The sequence below is a fragment of the Podarcis bocagei genome, assembly GCF_964188305.1.
Source record: "Podarcis bocagei genome assembly, chromosome: 2".
Taxonomy (NCBI): domain Eukaryota; kingdom Metazoa; phylum Chordata; class Lepidosauria; order Squamata; family Lacertidae; genus Podarcis; species Podarcis bocagei.
Window position 1 is genome coordinate 1,697,643 of NC_138126.1, and position 24,643 is coordinate 1,722,285.

Below are 24,643 nucleotides of genomic sequence, written 5' to 3' on the forward strand. Positions count from 1 at the left end.
ACTGTTCCCAGTCAGCCATCATTATGTTATGTCCAACATCTTGTGCCCATTTAATCATAGCTGATTTCACCGTTTCATCCTGAGTGTTCCATTTCAACAGCAAGTTATACATTCTTGACAAATTCTTAATTTTTGGATCTAACAATTCTGTTTCCAATTTTGATTTTTCCACCTGGAAACCAACTTTTTTGTCCAAATTGTATGCCTCCATTATTTGATAATAATGGAGCCAATCTCGCACTTTATTTTTCAATTTTTCAAAGCTCTGCAATTTTATTCTGTCTCCATCTTGTTCCAGAATTTCCCAATATTTCGGCCATTTGGCCTCCATATTGAGTTTTTTCTGTGCCTTCGCTTCCATTGGTGACAACCATCTTGGGGTTTTCTTTTCTAGCAAATCTTTATATCTTGTCCAAACATTAAACAATGCTTTTCTAACAATATGATTTTTAATCGCTTTATGTACTTTTACCTTATCGTACCACAAATATGCATGCCAACCAAATGCATTATTGAAACCTAGATCCAACACGTCAGTGTTTTCAAGAAGCAGCCATTCTCTCAGCCAGCAAAAAGCAGCTGATTCATAATAAAGTTTAAGGTCTGGCAGGGCAAATCCACCTCTTTCTTTAGCATCAGTTAATATCTTAAATTTTATTTGAGGCTTCTTGCCCTGCCAAACAAATCTGGAAATATCTTTCTGCTACTTCTTGAAACAATCCATCTTATCCAAATTTTGTAATGTTTGAAACAAAAACAACATCCTTGGCAGCACATTCATTTTTATCACAGCAATTCGGCCTAACAATGATAACTTCAAATTTGTCCATATTTCTAAATCCTTTTTCACTTCAATCCAACATTTTTCATAATTATCCTTAAATAAATTCACATTTTTGGCAGTCATGTTAACCCCTAAATATTTCACTTTCTTAACCAGTGTTAGTCCTGTCTCCTCCTGAAACTTCTCTCTCTCATTCACAGTTAAGTTTTTCTCTAAAAGCTTGGTTTTTGTCTTATTCAGCTTAAAACCTGCTACCTGTCCAAATTCTTGAATCAGTTCCAATACCCAATTAGTACTAGATTCTGGCTCCTGTAAGGTCAATACTAAATCATCAGCAAATGCTTTCAGTTTGTACTGTTTAGCTCCCACTTGTATACCTTTAACCTCTTGGACCTTTCTTATCATGTTTAACAAAACCTCAAGGACCGATATAAAGAGCAATGGAGAAATTGGGCAGCCTTGCCGTGTCCCTTTCTCAATCTTAAACTCTTCTGTCACTACATTGTTCACAATTAATTTTGCCTTTTGTTCTGAATAAATTGCACCTATACCATTTTCAAACCCTTGACCTACCCCCATCCCCTGTAAATTCTTCTTCATAAAACTCCAAGAAATATTGTCAAAGCTACAATATCTAGAAGCCCTTGGCTACCCAGGGCAAAGGAGGAAGAACAGTGAGAGAGGCCTGGACAGGGAATGTCCGCTAAGATGGGCCAGTGTCAGGAGGCGGATGCGAGACCTGGCAGCATATAATTATTATAAATCATAATAGGGGTGGGTGTCTCAATCTGGCCTTCCCAGCAGTCAGGCTCCAGCTGCTTTCCTTCTGCATCTCCAGCTCTCTCCATTCAAGAATGCAAGGCTGAGAGATGGAGGTCCAACCCCAAGAACATTCTCCAACTGAGCACTCCTTCAACCGACCACAAGCACCAAGCCTTGTCACTAGACTTACATATGGGTCTCCCAAAATGGTCAGTATGGACCTCCTGAGGCCAAAGGGAATGTGCAGGTGATGAATAAAGAGCTAGAGGTCGAAGGGGATGAAATGTGGCCCAAGGGGTGGAGGATTATAGTGCAGAGGATGAAGAACTCCATGATGAACTTAGGACCCTGATGAATATTGGCCAGGTTCATGGAACATAGAGCAGCTCCCTTTCCTGTGAGAAACCACTTTTTATAAAACGTAAACCCCACAGTTCAACCGTATTCTAAGATAATGCTGCTTCATTAATGCTTAATTAAGGGTTAGGAAAGGCTGATGATGCATTACCATTATTTAACATTATTTCATCTGTCTTTCCTAAAAATTTGGAACATATGGAGGACAAAAGAATGTACGAGATGTCAAAATAAGAGCAGGTGCTAATTGATGTGTGTAATATTCCTTTGTTCTCTTCCTAGGTTTCCTTTCCCCCCGCTTCTCCCTGTTGAAAGAAGACAATGGAGAAGGCAGTCAAAATTCTGGAGGGCCATGTCCAATGGGAATAACAAAGAAACCATATAAATTCATGGAATGTGAAAAGAGAGAGGAGAAACAATTTGAAAGTATGGAGTGTGGGACGAGTTTCACTGACAGTGGAACACTTGGAAAACATCAACAGACTCACACAGGAGAGAAACCATTTAAATGCATGGAGTGTGGAAAAAGCTTTGGTTGGAGTTCAAACCTTCGTATACATAAACACACTCACACGGGGGAGAAACCATATAAATGTAAGGAGTGTGGAAAGAGCTTCAGTCAGATTGGACACCTTAAAAACCATCAACGAACCCACACAGGGGAAAAACCATATAAATGTATGGAGTGTGGAAAGAGCTTCACCGATAGTGGAACATTTAGAAAACATCAACGGACTCACATAGGAGAGAAACCATTTGAATGTATAGAATGTGGAAAGAGCTTTATTGATGGTACAGCACTTAGAATCCATCAACGGATTCACACAGGGGAGAAACCATTTAAATGTTTGGAGTGTGGAAAGAGTTTCAGTACGAATAGAAGACTGAATATTCATCATAAAACTCACACAGGGGAAAACCTATTTAAATGTATGCTGTGTGATAAGAGCTTCACTGAGAGTAGAAAACTTAGAATCCATCATCGAACTCACACAGGGGAAAAACCATATAAATGTATGGATTGTGGAAAGAGATTCCGTCACAGTGAAACACTGAGAAAACATCAATGGACTCACACAGGGGAAAAACCATATAAATGTATGGATTGTGGAAAGAGCTTCACCGATAGTGGAACATTTAGAAAACATCAACGGACTCACACAGGGGAGAAACCATTTAAATGCATGGAATGTGGAAAGAGCTTTATTGATGGTACAGCACTTAGTATCCATCATCAAACTCACACAGGGGAAAAACCATTTGAATGTATGGAGTGTGGAAAGAGCTTCACTTGTAGTGGAACACTTAGAATCCATCAACGGACTCACACAGGGGAGAAACCATTTGAATGTAAGGAGTGTGGAAAGGGCTTCACTTCTAGTGGATCAGTAAGAAGACATCAATGGACTCACTCAGAGGAAAAACCATTTAAATGTATGGAATGTGGAAAGAGTTTTATTGAGAGGAGAGAGCTGAGAACCCATTATCAAACTCACACTGGGGAGAAATCATTTAAATGCACCGAGTGCGGAAAGAGCTTCAGTCGCAGTGTAACACTTAGAGAACATAAATGGACTCACACAGGGGAGAAACCATTTAAATGTAAGGAGTGTGGAAAGGGCTTCACCAATGTTGGAAATGTTAGAAGACATCAACGGACTCACACAGGGGAGAAACCATTTAAATGCATGGAATGTGGAAAGAGCTTTATTGATGGTACAGCACTTAGTATCCATCATCAAACTCACACAGGGGAGAAACCATTTAAATGTAAGGAGTGTGGAAAGGGCTTCATCAATGTTAGAAATGCTAGAAGACATCAACGGACTCACACAGGGGAGAAACCATTTAAATGTATGGAGAGTTGAAAGAGTTTCTTTCAGAGTGGAACCCTAATTTCACACACAGGAAACTTGGATGACATCAACAGACTCACTCGGAGACAAGCAAATAAATGTATGGAGTGTGGAAAGAGCGTCAATAGAAGTGGAAACCTTAGCAAACATCAGCAAACTCAAAAAGGGAAAACCACTTACTTATATGGAGCGTACATAGAGGTTCAGTCCTGATGTTCTTAGAAACCATCAATGGACTCGCAAGGAGGAAAAGCTTTAAGAGTTGAAACCCTACAATCCACAAACTGAAAAATCTAAAATGGTTTGAATGGAAGGAGTGTGGTGCTGGGATGGATGCTGGGATGTTTTTGCCTCTACGCATGGGTCTGGGAATGTTCGATCAGTTCACATTGAGTTCAGTACCCTGACCTGTTCTTGACGCATTTTTGACCACATCTACGGAACGCGATTGTTATGTTCTTTCATGTCATGCAAAATCAATCATTAGTAATAGTTTAAGTCTTGATACTCAATCACTAGTTAATAGTTTAATAAGGAGGTTTCATGCCTGTCCAATTCTGTGTTCCCTTTCCCACCCTTTAATCTATTGATGATTAATACCTATCTTCAACCCTTGCATTGTATTCATGTTAACCAATCAGCAACAAGCACATATGTAATGCTGTAATATTCAATAAAAGGGACCCTCCGAGACTTGCTCAAGAGATGCCTCCCGTATGACACCTTGCCATTCGTCTGTCGCTTATTTCAACCCAACAGTGTGGGAAGTGTTTCAATTGCTTTATATATAGATAATTTTATTAATACAGTGGTACCTCGGGTTACATACGCTTCAGGTTACAGACTCTGCTAACCCAGAAATAGTGCTTCAGGTTAAGAACTTTGCTTCAGGATGAGAACAGAAACCGTGCTCCAGCGGCAGAGCAGCAGCAGGAGGCCCCATTAGCTAAAGTGGTGCTTCAGGTTAAGAACGGACCTCCGGAACGAATTAAGTACTTAACCTGAGGCACCACTGTATATAATTTTATTTACAAATTGCGTTCAAAAATGGAAGCATTCACCTCTGGGTTCTTGGCGTTTGAAAGCCCCAAACGTTCAACTTCTGAAGCATTCTACAACCGAGATTCCACTGAGAATCCAGCAATAGAGTTTGGATTTGATATCCCGCCTTTCACTCCCCTTCAGGAGTCTCAAAGCGGCTAACAATCTCCTTTCAATAGTGTGTTGTCCAACGATATCCATTCTTTTAACCAACACAAAGAGGCTGCCTCGTAGTAGAAAATCTAGCAGTGCGAAGCCACCTCTATTTTTAGTATCTATCAAAATTTTATAGTTTATTCTTGGTGTTTTCCCCCTGCCAGAGTGATCATGAAATATCTCTTTGCCATTCGTTAAAGAAGCTTGTATTATTTATTATTGGTATCATTTAGGATAAAAACAGTATCTTAGGTAAAACATTTCTCTTTATGGTTGAAATCCTTCGTAAAAGTGAAAGTTTCATCCTCCCCTATATTTCCAAATGTTTTTAACATTTTCTGATACTCTAACGTAATTGGAATATGTTGTAATTCAGTGTTTTTCAAATAAACCCTTATTTAGTCTCCATCTATACAATGAACTCTTTTCACCCCTCATTATCATCCATGGGGAGTTTTGATCTGATATAGTTCTTGGCTGGATCTCTACAGTCTTTAATCCTGTAGGCAGTCCCTTCAATATCCAGATCATGTTTCTTCTTCCCGCAGAATCCTTTGAATCAGAAGAACATGTTTACTCTTGTTCTAATGGGGGTCTGAATCTCCAAGCATCTGGGTTGGCAAACTAAGGCCCGTGGGCCGGATCAGGCGCAATTGCCTTCTGGATCCGGCCTGCGGACGGTTCAGGAATCGCTGCGTGGATTGCCAGCACGCACGTTCTTTCTCTCTCCCTCACACGGCGGCGCTTTTCTCCTCAGGGACGAGCAATCTTGTCCCACACTGGGTGCCATCAACGGGGGGAGTCGGCTCACCCGCCTGCCTGCCTCAGCAGGGTGGCGCTGGGAAGGGGGTGTGACACTGGCTGCCGGCTGCTGCTGAGTTTTCCTCTTGCTCCTCCTCCCTCTCCCTCAGTCCGCCCTTCCTTCCTTTTCTGTGCCCCTACTCCGTGCCGCTTCCTCACATGCTTTCTTCCTCACCCCCTCCCTCCTTCATTCCTCCCATGGCGTTCAGGCGGTTTGTTGCAGCGGCCGCAACTGCCGCTTGCGGGTTGGGAAGCAGCAGCAGTTGGTGGGTAAAAGCTCCAGCAACGCCCCGGTTCCCCTGCCTCCGTCCGCGGCTCCGCCGGGGCTTCTGCTTCTGTCTTCACCGGCCAACGCAGCCTCCTGCCCTGCCCTGGCACCTGGCTGGAGAAGCCCAACTGGGGCTACTGGGACGACAACTGGGACAGGTAAAGCCAAACATCTTCAGGCCTCTTTGCAGGCGGGCCAAAATCGCTCATTTCCCCCCAAAATATAGTCTGGTCCCCAAGAAGGTCTGAGGGACAGTGGACTGGCCCCCTGCTGAAAAAGTCTGCTGACCCCTGATCTAGTAGATCCATTGTTGTAACCATATCAAAAAAGTATTTGGTATTTTGCCTTCTTTTGAGACACTTTCCCTCAGTGATCTGTCATAGTCCAGTGATCCTACTAAATTCACCCGTAATAATTATATTTCTGTCATAAACCTCAGACATACTTTCCTCCAATAGTTGGAAGAAATCTCATGCAAAAAGTGGCTCTGAATCGGAAAGTCCCAGTCCCAAATCTTAATCCTGCCACCCTAAGATATTATAAGCAAGCCCCACATTCCTCTTTCCACCTGCAATAGGGAGGTTAGAACAACACTTAATACCCTGCAGGGATCATAAGAGCCAGAATTGCTTAAAATTGCAGGGAGAGAGAGAAAACGTGGATTTGAAATGACCCAACCACAAGATGAGAAGTCTCCCTCCTAAATGAGGGAAGGGGGAGGCATGGGGGGGGGGGCTTTTGAAGTCTCCCTGCTGGCAAGGGAATTCCAGAGCAAGGGCGCCTCTGTCTGTCTGGATCCCTCCCTGCCTCTCAATCCAGGGGGTGGTGTTTCAATGGGGGGGGGGAGAGGGGCTGGTGTTTGAAGCTGGGCTGGGCTGTCAGGGGGCGAAGCCCTTGCTCTGCCTGCAGAAGGACCCCGGCGGAGGGCTTGGCCTGCAGAAGGAGGCCCAGAAGGAGACCCTCCCCCCCCGGCCTCCACTTGCCCAGTTGGGGGGGGCGGGGGCCGGGTCCCCATGGAGCCCCCAGAGCAGGAGCCCCCAGGCAGCGCCGCCCCCTCGCCTTCCCCTCCGGACACAGGGAGGGGGGGCTGCTCTTGCAGACGTGGCTCTAGGGACACGCGCGTCGGGAAAGGCGCCGGAAGTGGCCAGAGAGGGAGAGGAGGAGGAGGAGGGGCGTCGCTGAAGAGCCCCCCCTCCCCCCGCCGCCCCCCCCCGCCCTTTCTACTGCAGACAAGGAGAGCGGACTAATCCGGAGCCAGGGAGGCGGAGGACCAAGAGGTAAAGGGGGGGGGAGAGAAGGGGGGGGAAATACAGGGGGGGGACAAGGGGGGAGGAGGAGGAGGAAGAGACCCCCCCGCAAGGAGAGCGCCCTCCCTCCCTGGGGCCCGTCGACAGGGGCCCCGATCCAGGGGGGGGGAAGGGGGGACCCAAGACCTGCAAGGTCTCCTGGGCAGCAGCAGCAGCAGCCCCGCCAGACTCCCCTTCCTCCTTCCTGGGGGGCCGAGAGAGGCTCAGCTGCCCTGGCGGGAAGGGGAAGGAGGACCCCGAGCAGGGCTGGGGGCGGGGCTGAGGCCCCCCATTCTCCCTGGGGTCGCCTGGCTGGGGAAAGGGAGAGAGGGAGTCCAGGGAAGGGTTAATGGAAAAGGGGGAGGAGCCTCGACAGAGACCCCGCCCCTTCCAGCACCCCTGACCCCCCCTTCTCCCCCCCTTCCCTGATGATACCAGGTTATCTTATTCACTAGGACTCATCTCCATACTTTGGATTGTCCTGAATACCACCATTTGCTAGCCAAGCCCAAACCCAAAAGTCCCGCTGAGATGATGATTGATAATATTGTCATTTATCCATTTTAGACCCCTAAGTAGGAGCAATTGCAAGGACATTGTGCTGCTCTCCTCTGTACAGTTCCACCCCTATTTCAGGCCTTGTGGCTGATTTAAATGTTTAGCTGCTGATAACATGGCAACGTTTAGCAGGTGATATTGTGAGGTTTAGCTGCTACTAACATTACAGCGTTTAGCTGGTAAGTTATCGCAATGTTGAAAAGCAGGTGTTGCCTAGTCCTTGCAGACATTGTGATTCGTAATATATTGCCAGCTCAGTATTAGGAAACAGTTATCACGATGTAAACTTCAAGCCAGTCTTGGACAATATACCAATATATCACCCAGCTCTAATTATGACCTATATTTCTGACCCAGTGTAGCATTGCTGATTTTACCAGTTTGTCCTTTGTTTCCCATTCCAATAGCATCTTGTACATTTTGGAAATCCCTTTCTCTTTACTCGCAATAACAGCTCTTTCAAACTTTGAGTAAAAAAACTGATTTGATGGTATTGAAATCAATCCGCCACCACGCATCCCATCTCATCCGTTTATTCAATTTTATTTATTCTTCTGAAAATTCCAAAATATCTCTGTAAGTTGCCCATTGTCCTCCCATATTGCATTTTTTAAAAAGCTATTTCTTCCGTGGGTGAAAGCCAAAGAAGTGTCTTTCCTTCCAGCCGATTCTTATATTTATCCCACACTGCAAAAAGGATTTTCCTAATAACATGATTCATAAAGCTCTTGTGTGTTTAGTTTTATCATACCCTAAATAAGCGTACCAAACAAACATATTCTCATGACCTTGAAAATACAACAGCTTAGTGTCTTTCAGTATAACCACTACTTAACCAGCAAAGGCATACTGCCTTACAGTAAAGATGAAAATCTTTGTTTCTTGTCCTGCCAGATAAACCTAAAATGTGTTCGGAACTTTCTAAAACTTTCTGGAACTTTCTAGTTCTGGAAAGAATGAACACTCACTCGCCCCAACAAGGCTGACAGATGGAGGTATAGATCAAAGAACATTCTCCTTCCTGAGCACTCCTTCAGCTGACAGCAAGCTTGTCTTTCTCTGACAGGCCCATGCCACAGTCCCTAAAAAAAAATACTCCAGAAATGGTCAATATGAACCTCCTGAGGACCAACAGACTGTGCAGATGATTAAGAAACATATAGAAGTTGAATGAGGAAAAATATGGCCCGGGGGTGGCGGATTAGTATGCAGAGGATAATAGCAAGAAATTGGAAAAGCGAAATCATCCCTTCAAAGATTGAATTGCAAGCCAAATTGATAGAATGCTTACAATTAGCAAAGAGAATGGGAACAGTGAGAGGATTTTCAACTCAAGAAGTCAATAAGGAATGGATAATTATTAAGGAATATCTCAAAGGGTACTGCAATAACGAAAGCTTCCTGGCAGATATCGAATGAGCCATGTAATAGAAAGTAATTGTTGGAAAAGGTTAAGATTTAAGACAAAGAGAAATAACTTTAGGAAACTGTAAATAATAGTTTAAATGTAAAATAGTACAACGGGTTTAGTCAGAAGTTTCTTTTCTTTTGATTCAGATGTAAATGAGTTCCTTTTCTGCTTATACTTTTAGTACTTCTTGTCTTTTTGTCTGTACTTTGTATTTTCTTTTATTTATTTATACTTTTCACAATCTTTATATTGTACAGATTGTATGGGATGTATGTTAGTACTGTATGTTCTGTGTGCATTTTAAGATTTGTTTTGCTTAATGAAATTCAATTTAAAAAGGAAAAAAGAAAAAAAAAACATATAGAGGTTGAGTGAGGAAAAATATGGCCCGGAGATGGAGGATTAGTATGCAGAGGATGAAATATGTCATTGGAAACTATGAACCAGACAAGTAGAAGGCATGTTCATGGACATTTCTGCACTGCTGGGGGTTGGACTAGATGGCCCCCAGGGTATCTTCCAACTCTTCAGTTCTATGATTCTATGACATGGGGGGGGGGACATGGAAGGATGTATGAGATGTTAAAATAGGAGAAGGTGCTAATTGAACTTTATGTGTTTCATATTCTTTTGTTTTCTTCCTTGAAACACGAACAGGAGTTTATGTTCCATGCACTCCAAAGAATGCAGTGGAGAAGACAGTCAGAATTCTGGGGGACATCTGAAATTTCCCTAGGATTAACAAAGAAACTATTTAAATGCATTGAAAGTGGCATGTGATTCAGTCAATGAACACACAAACTTCACATCAATGAACTCAAAGAGTGGAGAAACCATTTCAGGCTATGGAGCATGGAAAAAGCTTAAATGATAGTGGAACACCTAGAAAACATCAACAGACCAACACAGGGAAGAAACCATTTAAATGTGTGGAGTGTGGGAAAAGCTTCACTGGCAGCGGAACACTTAGAAGACATCAACGAACTCACACAGGAGAGAAACCGTTTAAATGTATGGAGTGTGGAAAGAGCTTCACACAGAGGTCACACCTTCATGCACATCAACAAACTCACACAGGGGAGAAAGCATTTGAGTGTATGGAGTGCAAAAAGAGCTTCAGACAGAGGCCACACCTTCAGGTGCATCAGCGAACTCACACAGGGGAGAAAGCCTTTCAATGCACGGAGTGTGGAAAGAGCTTCAGTGACAGTGGAACACTTAGAGTTCATCAACGGATTCACACAAGAGAGAAACCATATAAATGTATGGAATGTGGAAAGAGCTTCAGTGATTATAGAACACTTAAAAAACATCAACGGATTCATACAGGGGAGAAACCATTTGAATGTATGGAGTGTGGAAAGAGCTTCAGAGAGAGGTCGCACCTTCATGCCCACCAACGAATTCACACAGGGGAGAAACCATATAAATGTATGGAGTGTGGAAAGAGCTTCAGTGATGGTGGAACTCTTAGAGTTCATCAACGGATTCACACAGGGGAGAAACCATATAAATGTATGGAGTGTGGAAAGAGCTTCGCTGATAATAGAACACTTAGAAAACATCAACGGATTCACACAGGGGAGAAACCATTTGAATGTATGGAGTGTGGAAAGAGCTTCAGTCAGAGTTCAAGCTATAGAAACCATCAAAGGACCCACACAGGGGAGAAACCATTTAAATGCATGCAGTGTGGAATGAACTTCACTAATAGTTCACACCTTCGGTCACATGAACGAACTCACACAGGGGAAAAACCATTTAAATGCATGGAGTGTGGAAAGAACTTCAGGGACATTTCACAGCTTCGTTCACATGAACGAACTCACGTAGATGAGAAACCATTTAAATGCATGGGTTGTGGAAAGAACTTCAGGGACATTTCACACCTTCATGTACATCATCGAACTCACACGGGGGAGAAACCATTTGAATGCATGGAGTGCGGAAAGAGGTTTAATCGGAGTGAAACACTTAGAATCCATAATCGAACTCACACAGGGGAAAAACCATTTAAATGTATGGAGTGTGGAAAGAGCTTCAGTGAGAGTGGAACACTTAGAATTCATCAACGGATTCACACAGGGGAGAAGCCATATAAATGTAAGGAGTGTGGAAAGAGCTTCACTGATAATAGAACACTTCTAAAACATCAACGAATTCACACAGGGGAGAAACCATATAAATGTACAGAGTGTGGAAAGAGCTTCACTTATAATAGAACACTTAAAACACACCAACGGATTCACATGGAAGAAACCATGTAAATGTATGGAGTGTGGAAAGATCTTCAGTGACAATGGTAAATATAGAATTCATCAATGGATTCACACAAGGGAGAAACCATATACAGTCATATCTTGGATCCTGAACGCCTTGCAAGTTGAACGTTGTGGTTCTCGAACACCACAAACCTGGAAATAATTGTTCCGATTTGCGAGTGTTATTTGTAACTGAACATCCGACGCGGCTTCTGCAGCTTCCCATAGGTTGCAGGAGCTTCCTGCAGTTAATCAGATGTTGTGCTTTGTATCTGAACATTTTGGAAGTCAAACAGACTTCCGGAACGCATGATGTTTGACAGAATAATATGAAATTACTTTCTAAAATGTATAAATTATTTCTGGAAGGCTTTACAAAGATGAACACGTTCAATTTGTCATATGTGGTGGACATGCATGATAGTAAAAGCATTTTGGTAAATGATATATAGTGAATTGAAAAAAAAATGTTTAAAATAACTTTTATAAAAAAAACCCGAAGCTTCTCTTTTAGGACTCAAAGGTGGAGAAATTTCAAGGGAGCAGGAAAAGTTATTTATGTACACAACGATGGCTGCGCAGATGGTATTAGCCCAGAGATGGAAAGAAGACAAAGTCCCTACCAGCGAAGAATGGCAGATTAAGTTGATGGACTGTGCCAAATTGGCATGTGAATTTAAATAATAATTTGGAAAATTTAATAAATAGATTTCCAGAAAAAGAGAGGAAAACATAGAATTCATTAACAGATTCACACAGGGGAGAAACCATATAAATGCATGGAGTGCGGAAAGAGCTTCACTGAGACTTGAAACCTTAGAAAACATCAAGGAACTCACGTGGGAAAAACCATTTAAATCTATAAAGAAAAAGCTTCAGGCAGAGTACAGAGCTTGATATGCATCAATGGATCCACAGAGGAGAGAAAGCATTTAAATGCATGGTGTGTGGAAAGAACTTCAGTAGAAGTGGAAACCTCAGACAACATCAATGGACTTTCAAAGGGGAGAGACCATTTCAATGTATTCAGTGAGGAAAGAAGTTTATTGATACTGTAATGGAAAACTTAAGAAGACCTCAAGAAGCTCAGACAAGGGTGAAATCATGTAAATATCAGGAATATAAATAGAATTTCATTCAAAGTTTCAGTCTTTAATGTATAGACATGTAGGTAGGGTCTCACAATAGTAAGCATAATGTAAGATTGAATGTACTGTAATGTTACACAGGGAGGGAGAGAGTGTGAATCTTCTTACATCCCCAAGGTAATATTGCAAACCGCATATATTCTTTATATTTTATAAATTAATTGTGTTGCAATACTTCCTCATACTCCGCTACATGAAGTGTCCAGATAAAATGTTATTTCTGCACAACCTGCATGAGGGAGGGGAGGCAGTGCCTGAACATCTCAAAGGAATGCCAGGGCGGAGTGTGTTGACACAGGTTTGTGCAAAATGCTTCACTGTGAGCTCGAATATCTATCTATTCCCTGAATAACAGACAGGGGAAAACCATACAGATGAGTGTAATGATGGCTTATACCGTAAATGTTTAACATGGAATGTAAATGGACTAAATACAAAAGCCAAAAGCCATAAGATAACATGCATTAAGAAAGCAGAAATTAGATTCAATAAGCTGGATCCATCTCTGGGCTTCACATAGGGTCCTGCAGTGCACACCAGGGTGGGGGTGGGAAACCCCACTTTGCGGCTAGCTTGCCTGGATCAGCCCCTCCTCTGCCACCCTGGCAGCTGCCCCTCCCTGCCCCCCATGGCTGTGGCATGTGCTGAGACCCAATCCATCTGCATCCAAAGATGGTAAATGCATGAACTTTTCCAGCTTGGGTGCTTCCTGGGCAAAGGACCCATTTTCATGATAGACAATACCTGTGGCTGGAGGCTCTACACACAGGTGTGCATATTCAGGCCAAAGATTGCCAGTATTATAGGCAAGGTGGGTGAGTTTGCCAAATTTACAGGCTGTACACAAGTAAGAGTTAGTGCAAAGGTTGGCAACCTATGGCCCATGGGCCGGTAGTGGCCCGTAGAGGTCACCCGACCGGCCCGTGATGACCCCTGCCACCCGCCGCCATCCACTCTTACCGACACGGCACAGCGTGGGGACCGACTTCTGGGTTGATGGCGCCTTTGCACTTGTGCACAGGCGCTCCTCCGACCTGGACGTGTGCCTGAAATAATGTGTGCACACGCATGCGGGATGGAGATGCGCCCATGTGCACTTGCTATTGCTGTTCACATCTGGGTCGTTATTTCTGTGCACCACCAACCCAGAAGAGTACGCATGCGCACACGCTCCAGTCCATCCTCTGACTGGCAGAGTGTGGACCGGCCCATCAGCTGATAAGCTTGCTGTCCCCTGAGTTAGTGGATGAATTATAGGTCACAGCAACCCTGTTATATTTTCCCGTCTGTATGAGTTTGATCAAACTGCGGGAGGCAGCGGAGGACAGAAGTGCCTGGCGTGCTCTGGTCCATGGGGTCACAAAGAGTCAGACACGACTAAACGACTAAACAACAACAACAACTTTTCATAAGCTGAAATTGCGGCACAAATTCCAAAATAACTGCAAAATCTATGAAGAGAACCACAGGTGAATGGTGGTGTGAGCTTTCCTGGTACAGAGCCCACATCATCAGTCTGCACTCTTGTCACTGGTTCTCTGACAAACCCCCGACCCCAGAAACAACTCAGACGTGGGTCTCCAAAAATGGTCAATATGGACCTCCTTCAGCCAAAGGGACTGTGCAGTTGATTCATAAACTTCTCAAGGTCAAGGGGGGGAAATGTGGTTCAAGGGGTGGAGGATTATTATGCAGAGATTTTTTAAAAAGTAATTAGGAACATAGGGCATGTACATAGACAGAGAGCAGTTCCCTTTCCTGTGAGGAACCACTTAATTAATCATGCTCCTTTATTATCAATATAAATAAGACCTTAAATTTTCTTTTTCAGCCTCCCTCATAATGCAGCTGAATAATGGGATACTTTTATCAAAGTCTACTTCCAACAGGGGAAAGGAGGAGCTGCAAGGCAGGCTCTCGGTGGCCCCATTTTCCCTCATCATCCCCATGTGGCAACCCCATGGCTCCTGCTTTTGGGGTTTGGAGAAGATTGGGCTTTTCTATAATCCCAAATGTTATTCTACAGTCATGCTGAAGGGAGTCTTCCTGCCAGCAGACTACACTTTTTATTTTTATTGTTATTTATTATTATTATTATTATTATTATTATTATTATTATTATTATTATTATCATCCCATCTTATTCCCTGATGGGACTTAAGGCAATTAAGAACTGCTAAAAACATAAGAAAACCATCATACGGGTGCCACCAAAACCCAAAATTCTGGACAAGCTTTCCCCCTGTTTTCATGTAAATGTTAATAATAATAATTTGTTTATACCCCGCCCATCTGGCTGGGTTTCCCTAGCCACTCTGGGCAGCTTCCAACAAAACACTAAAATACAATAACCTATTAAACATTAAAAGCTTCCCTAAACAGGGCTGCCTTCAGATATCTTCTAAAAGTTTGGTAGTTATTTTTCTCTTTGACATCTGGTGGGAGGGCGTTCCACAGGGTGGGTGCCACCACCGGGAAGGCCCTCTGCTTGGTTCCCTGTAACTTGGCTTCTCGCAGCGAGGGAACCGCCAGAAGGGTCCGGGCAGAACGATGGGGGTGGAGATGCTCCTTCAGGTCTACTGGGCCAAGGCTGTTTAAGGCTTTAAAGGTCAGCACCAACACTTTGAATTGTGCTCAGAAATGTACTGGGACCAATGTAGGTCTTTCAAGACTGGTGTTATGTGGTCTCAGCAGTCACTCCCAGTCACCACTCTAGCTGCTGCATTCAGGATTACAGTGGTGCCTCGCAAGACGAAATTAATTCGTTCTGCGAGTTTTTTCGTCTAGCGAATTTTTTGTCTTGCGAAGCACAGTGTTGGAAAAGTTTTGGAAAAGCTTCAAAAATCACCAAAAACCTTTAAAAAGGCTACCACACCGCGTTCTATGAGTTGCTCCTCGAAGTCAAGTCGCAACTGTATTAACGGTGTTAAGAAAAAGGAAACAAACTTGCAAGACGTTTTCGTCTTGCGAAGCAAGCCCATAGGGAAAATCGTCTTGCGAAGCAGCTCAAAAAACGCAAAACCCTTTCGTCTAGCGAGTTTTTTGTCTTGCGAGGCATTCGTCTTGCGGGGCACCACTGTAGCTGCCAGTGGCGTAGCGTGGGTTGTCAGCACCCGGGGCAAGGCAAGTAATTTGCGCCCCCTAGCCCGTTGATTTGCGCCCCCTAGCCCGTTGATTTGCGCCCCCTAACCCTAACCCCCAGATGTTGCGCCCGGTGCGGCTGGCCCCCCCTGCACCCCCCACGCTACGCCACTGGTAGCTGCAGTTTCCGGGTCACCTTTAAAGGTAGCCCCACATAGAGTTCATTACAGTAGTCTAAGCGGGTGATAACCAGAGCATACACCACTCTGGCAAGACACTCCGCAGGCAGGTAGGGTCTCAGCCTGCGTACCAGATGGAGCTGATAAACAGCTGCCCTGGACACACATGTTGAATAGCATGGGGTGCAGAACAGACCCCAGAGGCACGCTGCAGGAAAATGGCCAACATATGGAACACGAGTCACTCAGTGCTACCTCCTGGGTTCGCTCCTCCAGGAAGGAACTCACATGGGAAAAACAATTTAAATGTATGTTTGGTTGCAGAATAAATCCAGGCATATCTGGAGGATGTGGACCATTTAGACTGCATTTCCCCAATGCCACCTCTGCTTTCTGAAATACCGTATTTTTTGCTCTATAAGGCACACTTTTTCCCGACTAAAAAGTAAGGGGAAATGTGTGTGCGTCTTATGGAGCTAATGCAGACTGCACAGCTATCGCTGGCTTCAGCGATAGCCGCACGAAGCCTCTTCAGTGCAGCAGGAGCATTCCTCCCGCTGCACTGAAGAGGCTTTGCATTGCGTTCGCAGCTGTTTGTTCTGGCTTCAGGGATAGAAGCAGAAGAAGAATTTGGATTTGATATCCCGCTTTATCACTACCCGAAGGAGTCTCAAAGCGGCTAACATTCTCCTTTCCCTTCCTCCCCCCCAACAAACACTCTGTGAGGTGAGTGGGGCTGAGAGACTTCAGAGAAGTGTGACTGGCCCAAGGTCACCCAGCAGCTGCAGGTGGAGGAGCAGAGACACGAACCCGGTTCACCAGATTATGAGTCTCCCGCTCTTAACCACTACACCACACTGGCTGTCATAGCCACGTGAAGCCTCTTCAACAACATATCATTCAGAATGTTTTTTTCCCCCTTGTTTTGCTCCTCTGAAAACTAGGTGCGTCTTATAGAGCGAAAAATACGGTACATTCCCAATGAAATGACATTACAAATACTAACACATCCTTCTGGACGGTCTAGGATGGTAGGGAGTTAGAGGCAGGGTTATGCAGTGGTTCCGCTCCTTCCTCCTGGGCCGTGTCCAGAAAGTGATGTTGGGGGACCCCTGGGCGGACACTTGTGGGGTGCCTTAGGGCTCCGTCCTCTCCCCATGCTTTTTAACATTGCCTTCCCTCTGGGAAGCAGGTCACAGGTTGTGCCAATGCCTATGTTTTCTCAGTCCTTGAATCACATCACTTATTAAAAAAGTTTGTAGTCAGTTATGTAATCACTACTAACAGTGTCTTTTTGCCTGTGTTAAGAAAAGCTGAAACCTCTACAATAGGCATAGGCAACCTTCAGCCCTCCAGATGTTTTGGACTACAATTCCCATCATCCCTGACCAGTGGTCCTATTAGCTAAGGATGATGGGAACTGTAGTCCAAAACATCTGGAGAGCCGAAGGTTGCCTATGCCTGCTCTACAAAAATATTCCTCCACTATCATTCATTCCGTAACACCTCCAAAAGTTCCCTGAGGGTCATCTAGTCCAACCCCCAGCATTGCAGGAATATTCAGATGTCCTTTACAGGGATTGAACCCACAACCTTGGCATGATGAGCACCACGCTCTAACCAACGGAGCTATTGCAGCCTCAAATCAAAGCTTGATTTTGGTTTCCGGCTGATGTCCCTCCTGAGGGTGTTCTTTCCTGCAGCAGGATCTTAATCCTGGCCACTTAATTCGGAGGAAACCTTGACTTCTGAGTCACAGTGGCAGGTTACCCTGTGGATCTCTTCAATCTCTGCCCTGCGCACTTCCGTCCATGCGCCCTTGTGCCTTCCCTCCTTCTGACTCTCCAAGGGCCAACTCAGTATCGTGTTTTTTGGTGGAAAGTCATAACCAGAAAGGGAAATTTAAAAATTATTTGACATGTTAGGAAAACAGTACTCAGTCTATTCAGAATTTCTCATATGCTTATTTATTTATCGACAGGCAGGAGGCAGTGTGGGTCTCCAAAGTTTATACACACACACACGTGGCTACAGCCCATTTATTTATTATATAAATAATAAATAAATTATTATATTATAGCATTATTAAATTTGGACGCTGCCCCGTCCTCAAAGATCCCAGGGCGGCTCACAGCATGAAAATACATAATAGAAGCAGAAAAACAAGAAAAAAGGGAAAAACCAATAACAAAAGCGTGCAAACCCGATTACACGTGGCCCAGCCAGACACGTGGATCGCATTCACACGATGCATTCAAAAACACTTTACTTTTCTCCACTCTACCATTCCCCCCCCCCACAAGAAAATCCCCTCCTGGGAACTGTAGTTTCCGGGAACTGGAGCTCCGCTGGGGGACAAAGTATATTTCCCGGTATCCTTTGCGGCGGGGAAGTATTCGTAGCCCCCGGGACTTTGAGGCGACCGCTCTAGGACTACGCTTCCGTCCTGTGTTAAGCCGCCATCTTGGCAGAGGGCGGAAGTGACGTGTCCAAAGGCTCTGGCGGCCGCTCTGCGCCTGTGCGGGAAGGAGCGAGACCGCGAGGGATCCTGGGTGACGCGGAGGTGCTGCGGGCGGAAGTGCTGCGGTCGGGAGGAGGAGCTTTAGCGGAACGTGAGTCGGGGAGGGGGCAGGTGTTGGGGGTGGGGGCAGAGAGAGAGAGGGGCAGGTGGGTGGGGGCACCAAGGGGCGAGGAGAGGGCGCCATGGGTGCTGGGGGGCTGAATGGGGGAGGGGGCTTGGGTGGGGAGGGGGCTCCAGAGGTGCCTGGGGGGATCCATTGGAGGAGGTGGGGGAAAAAGGGGAGCTGGGGGGGAGGGACCCTGGGGGGTGGCTGCCCCCTTCCCCCCTCTCCACACACCCAGAGGGGAGATGGGGAGGGGGCAGAAGATGCCCCTGGGAGTTGGGGCGGCCCCTGGGGTGACCCATAGGCAGAGGGCATCTTCACCATGCAGAACCGCCCCCCCGGGGTTCAGTCCTCCCACACGAGCTTTTGTTCTGAGGATAGAGACCCCCCTCCCCGCCCAGGAGCTGGTGGCGAGGGGCTGCTCCAAACTGGAGCCCGGAGCGGGACGTAAGCAGAGCCCTTTGACAGCTGGATCTGCCCTGTGTTTTCTCCTAGCTGCAACTTCCTGGGGGCTCTTGGCTTTTCTACCAGAGAGTGCCACCCGCACCCCTGCTCCTGAGCCGCCTGAGAGGAGGAGGCAATGGCTGAAGCCCTGCAGAAGAAGCTCCAGGGAGAGCTGGAGAAATACCAGCAGCTGCAGAAAGGTAAATTCCACCACCACTTCTCATCATATATATATATATATATATATATATATATATATATATATATATATATGCAGGTTTTGGTGTCTTCGGGTGTCTTCCCGTGTAAGAGTTGGGGTGTCTAGGCGACGTTTCGACGAGGTCTCACTCGTCATCTTCAGGCTGGTGCTTTCGGCTTCTTGTTCCAGTAACAAGAAGCCGAAAGCACCAGCCTGAAGATGACGAGTGAGACCTCGTCGAAACGTCGCCTAGACACCCCAACTCTTACACGGGAAGACACCCGAAGACACCAAAACCTGCATTCCTGTACCCGTGAAAATCTACGAAAGCATATATATATATATATATACACACACACACACACGCACACAGCTATTCATAAGAAAGTATCAGAGCGCCTTAGAATAGCTGTACATGAAACAGTTCTAAAAGTTGAAATCAGACAGCAGAAAAGCTCTCACCAGGTCTTTGAAAGCTGGCCGAACTCCAGTGGCAGGGAGTCCCGCAGGACGGGGCCAGTAACTCAAAAGGCTCGGATTCTCCTTGTTGCCAAATGGGCCTCACCAACTTGGGGAATGAACAGCGACGCTCCTGCAGGTGACCTGAGTGGGAAATTGGGGTTCAGGCGGTCCCTGAAGCACCCTGGACCCAAGTTGCCCAGGGCTTTGTAAATTAATGCAAGGACATAATTATTATTGTTATTATTATTACTTATTAAATAATTTTTATTATTGATTTATTATTTTATTAAATAATTTATTAAAAACAATACAGCATTAAATATTAAAAACTTCCCTAAACAGGGCTGTCTTCAGATATCTTTTAAAAATAAGATAGCTGCTTATTTCCTTCACATCTGAAGGGAGGGCGTTCCACAGGGTGGGCGCCACCACCGAGAAGGCCCTCTGCCTGGTTCCCTGTAACCTCACTTCTCGCAATGAGGGAACCGCCAGAAGGCCCTTGAACGTGGCTCAGGAAGTGACTCAGAAGAGCACCTAAGAATCCCATTTCCCTGCTCCAGAACATTATAGCAGCATCTCTCAGTTCTGGGCTTGCGTTTAAAATGTGGGAGTCTTCCCCCCCCCCCCATTTCTTATATGTGCTGTCTAGACACCTGTCACGCCTCGACCTCCCACCAAGAAGTAGCTGGGCCCACTTAAAAGTTAAGTTCTTGGAAGTTTTGAAGCACAAGTTTGGTGGCCATCTCTCATGGATGCTTTAGTTGAGATACCCTCATTGCAGGGGGTTGGACTAGATGACCCTCGGGGTCCCTTCCAATACTATGCTTTTGGGTTGGATTTCATTCATTCCTGTGGACTGCCGGTCTATGTTGTGTTGGTTCTAATATTTTTCCATGTGTGTTCTACACTTTTAACTGTGTGGATTTCCTTTTTTGTTTGTTTTACTGGGGGGAACTCTTCCTCGTCCCCGCTAATAGTAATAATAATAATAATAATAATAATAATAATAAAAATAAAAATAATAATAATAATAATTTTATAAGCTTTTACAAAGTACAGAAAAAAGGAAAAAATAACCAAAAATTTAAAACACAAATGATATTCCATATTTCTCTTTTTATGACTTCCTTCCCCCTCTTCTTGGGTTCCTTATATTTTATATTATTTCCTGCATTTCCCAATTAAGTTAAATCGTTATTTACAATCTCTTCTACATACATAAGTGTGTGTGTGTAAAATGTATACTGCACGTTATTTATATTAAACCTGCTAGCGTCTTTATTTGTTTAGAGTAATTTTGCTTTGTTTAGAGTAAATGATTTCCATTCTTTCTCACGAACTTGATCTTCTTGATTCTTCTTGTTATTTCGGTGAGCGTTGCCCTTTCTGCATAGTCCATCAATTTCTGTGCCCGTTCTTCTTCCCCGCTTCCAGATATCAGCAAGTGCATGACGGCCCGGCAGAAACTGGAGGCTCAGCTGACTGAGAACAATGTGGTGAAGGAGGTGAGCCCCCACCCTCCCCCCGCCTTTGCAGAAGCCGCCGCTTGAGCCGCCTCCCTCCCTGCTGACCTTTCCTTCCTCTGCAGGAGCTGGACCTGTTGGATTCGTCCAACACCGTCTACAAGCTGATTGGGCCCGTCTTGGTGAAGCAGGACACAGACGAGGCCAAAGCCACGGTCGCGAAACGGCTGGACTACATCGCAGGGGAGATGTGAGTGCCGCCTCCATCCCACGGGGAGGCTCTGCTACTGCAGTTTTTCTCATATATATATATATATATATATATATATTTGCTTTCGTAGATTTTCACGGGTACAGGAATGTAGGTTTTGGTGTCTTCGGGTGTCTTCCCGTGTAAGAGTTGGGGTGTCTAGGCGACGTTTCGACGAGGTCTCACTCGTCATCTTCAGGCTGGTGCTTTCGGCTTCTTGTTACTGGAACAGAGCTCTGTTCCAGTAACAAGAAGCCGAAAGCACCAGCCTGAAGATGACGAGTGAGACCTCGTCGAAACGTCGCCTAGACACCCCAACTCTTACACGGGAAGACACCCGAAGACACCAAAACATATATATATATATATATATATATATATATATATACATACATACATACATACATACATACACACACATACATACATACATACACATATACACCCACCCACAGAGTCATACCTTGGGTTGAAGTTGCTTCAGGTTGAGCACTTTCAGGTTACATTCCGCAGCGACCTGGAAGTAACGTGTTCTGCTACTTCCGGGTTTCACCGCTCGCGCATGCGCAGACGCTCAAAATAACGTCCTGTGCAGAAGAGAATAGGGGAAATTGTGTGCGCTTGAAAACATAGGCAGCATTAAGATAAATTCAACAGTGTGCAATAATGGAAAACTGAATTGTTTAGTTTATGTAAAATGTGCAGGGATTTGTGCTATGCAAAATGAGCCATGGAAAGAGAAGTAGGGAAGTCACTGATATTTTAAGGTTGTTTAAATGAATATTCTAAATTGTTAAACAGAAAATTTGTGTGTGTGTGTGTGTGTGTGTATGAATGAGAATACAGTGGACACAAAGGTTGCAAACGTGATCCGTGCAGGATGCACGTTTGCAACCTGCAGCGTTCGTAACCCGCAGTGGTGCATCTGCGCATGCATGGGTTGCGATTCGGCGCTTCTGCGCATGCACAAAGTGCGATTTATATATCCTCCATAACCTGAAAAAACGCAGCCTGAAGCGTCTGTAACCTGAGGTATGACTATGTAAAAACATTTTAAAAGCGGAAGAAAATAGCAATAACCAAAAAAATGGCCATGAAATATAAACAAGGCTACAAAACTATATAAAGTATATGTGAATCCATGGGTTGCTATGGCTCACTTGCTGTTCGTGATGACGACTTAAGCAGCTGTGATTCCTGCATTGCGGGGGGCAGGACTAGATGACCCTGGGGGACCCCTTTGCGATTCTATAGCATCTGTGGGACCTTCAGGTTCAGAGACAGGCTGCCGTGGACTTACCTTTGCAAGCGGGGGGGAGGGGGGCGTGCCAGGGTTCCACAGGGAGCAGTTGTGGCCACTAATTGGGGTGGTTTGTACAGACCCAGGACTGGACAAACCCAGAGGGTGGCATAATAGTTAGAGCCTTGGACTAGGACCTGGGAGGGCAGGGTTCGAATCCCCACTCCGGTCGTGTAGCTCGCTGGGGTGACCTTGGAGTCAGTCCCCACCTCTTGGCCTCACCGACCTCACAGGGTTGTTGTGAAGATGAAGTGGAGAGGAGGAAGAGCGCTGTGCACCTTGAGCTCCTCAAGCTGGCATCAGTCCATCAAGGTTGAATCCTGACAAGACAGAAGTACTGTTTTGGGGGACAGGAGGCGGGCAGGTGTGGAGGACTCCCTGGTCCTGAATGGGGCAACTGTGCCCCTGAAGGACCAGGTGCGCAGCCTGGGAGTCATTTTGGACTCACAGCTGTCCATGGAGGCGCAGGTCAATTCTGTATCCAGGGCAGCTGTTTACCAGCTCCATCTGGTACGCAGGCTGAGACCCTACCTGCCCGCGAACTGTCTCGCCAGAGTGGTGCATGCTCTGGTTATCTCCCGCTTGGACTACTGCAATGCGCTCTACGTGGGGCTACCTTTGAAGGTGACCCGGAAACTGCAACCAATCCAGAATGCGGCAGCTAGACTGGTGACTGGGGGCAGCCGCCGAGACCATATAACACCGGTCTTGAAAGACCTACATTGGCTCCCAGTACGTTTCCAAGCACAATTCCAAGTGTTGGTGCTGACCTTTCAAGCCCTAAACGGCCTTGGCCCAGTAAACCTGAAGGAGCGTCTCCACCCCCATCATTCTGCCTGGACACTGAGGTCCAGCTCCGAGGGCCTTCTGGGGGTTCCCTCATTGAGAGAAGCAAAGCTACGGGGCAGAGGGCTTTCTCGGTCATGGCACCCGCCCTGTGGAAAGCCCTCCCATCAGATGTCGAAGAGATAAACAACTACCTGACATTTAGAAGACATCTGAAGGCAACCCTGTTCAGGGAAGTTTTTAATGTGTGACATTTTAATGTATTTTTAATCTTTGTTGGAAGTCGCCCAGAGTGGCTGGGGAAACGCAGCCAGATGGGTGGGGTATAAATAATAAATTATTATTATTACAGTGGTACCTCTGGTTACGTACTTAATTCCTTCTGGAAGTCCGTTCTTAACCTGAAACTGTTCTTAACCTGAAGCACCACTTTAGCTAATGGGGCCTCCTGCTGTCACCATTGCGCGGCTGCACGATTTCTGTTCTCATCCTGAAGCAAAGTTCTTAACCCGAGGTAATATTTCTGGGTTAGCGGAGTTTGTAACCTGAAGCATATGTAACCTGAAGCGTATGTAACCCAAGGTACCACTGTGTAACCAATTAAAAACTAAAAATAAGATAAAAGGACAGCTGGCTAGCCGCCTCGGGGAGGAGGAGGAGACTGACGTTGACTACGAGCGGTCCTTTTATCTTATTTTTAGTTTTTAATTGGTTATATACAGTGGTCCATGTTCCAGCTCTGTTGTCAGAGGGGTCACTTCTCTGAACACATGTTGCTGGGGATCCCCGTAGTGTTGGGAGGGCTCCCCGGGTGTCATCTAGCCGAACCCCCTTGCAGTGCGGGGCTTGCAGCGTTCTCAGCCTCCCCGGGGCTTGTGAAGCCACATGCGCTGACGCCGCCTCCGCTGTGTCCTGTCGTTTCAGCAAGCGCTACGAGGGCCAGATGCAGGATTACGAGAAGAAGTCGGACCAGCAGCGGGAGACGCTGGCGCGGCTGCAGCAGGAGTTCCAGAAGGCCCAGGCCAAGGGGGCCGTCAAGGCCTGAGGGGAGTTGGGGGGCCGTTCCTGGACTGTGGGGGGAGGGATGGGGACACGGTTGCGAGGCCTGCTCCGCTGGGCAGAAATAAAAGCTAGGACCAAGTTTCCCAACTCTCTCTCTCTCAGCT

At 45.7% G+C, this 24,643-nt stretch overlaps 3 protein-coding genes across 7 annotated transcripts in view; all 3 read left to right on the forward strand.

Annotated features, from left to right (window-relative positions):
* LOC308580773 (uncharacterized protein) overlaps positions 1-4,481 on the forward strand; it is an 80,695-nt gene extending 76,214 nt beyond the window's left edge. For both annotated transcript variants that reach the window (XM_081182931.1, XM_081182930.1), the window contains exon 3: positions 2,186-4,481. In XM_081182931.1, coding sequence (XP_081039057.1) covers positions 2,263-3,771 — 1,509 coding nt within the window. In that variant the 5' untranslated portion in view covers positions 2,186-2,262 and the 3' untranslated portion in view covers positions 3,772-4,481. The remainder of the gene's footprint in view (positions 1-2,185) is intronic.
* The window catches only part of LOC308580832 (uncharacterized protein), a 265,061-nt gene extending 253,141 nt beyond the window's left edge, over positions 1-11,920 (forward strand). For all 4 annotated transcript variants that reach the window (XM_081183046.1, XM_081183045.1, XM_081183047.1 and 1 more), the window contains exon 2: positions 9,938-11,920. In XM_081183046.1, coding sequence (XP_081039172.1) covers positions 10,126-11,547 — 1,422 coding nt within the window. In that variant the 5' untranslated portion in view covers positions 9,938-10,125 and the 3' untranslated portion in view covers positions 11,548-11,920. The remainder of the gene's footprint in view (positions 1-9,937) is intronic.
* Positions 11,921-18,410: 6,490 nt separating this feature from the next.
* Positions 18,411-24,619, forward strand: LOC308581199 (prefoldin subunit 6-like). The gene is made up of 5 exons (XM_081183726.1): positions 18,411-18,561; positions 19,105-19,217; positions 21,113-21,183; positions 21,267-21,391; positions 24,402-24,619. The coding sequence occupies exons 2-5, from the start codon at positions 19,154-19,156 to the stop codon at positions 24,520-24,522; spliced, it is 381 nt and encodes a 126-aa protein (XP_081039852.1). The 5' UTR covers positions 18,411-18,561; positions 19,105-19,153; the 3' UTR covers positions 24,523-24,619.
* The last annotated feature ends 24 nt before the right edge of the window (positions 24,620-24,643 follow it).

What these genes read in the sequence shown, in the direction of transcription:
- LOC308581199 (XM_081183726.1), top strand. Translation starts at nt 19,154, where the DNA reads ATGGCTGAAGCCCTGCAGAAGAAGCTCCAGGGAGAGCTGGAGAAATAC. An exon ending in ATACCAGCAGCTGCAGAAAG is followed by an intron (nt 19,218 to 21,112) that starts GTAAATTCCACC and finishes CCCCGCTTCCAG; the next exon opens with ATATCAGCAAGTGCATGACG. An exon ending in AGAACAATGTGGTGAAGGAG is followed by an intron (nt 21,184 to 21,266) that starts GTGAGCCCCCAC and finishes CTTCCTCTGCAG; the next exon opens with GAGCTGGACCTGTTGGATTC.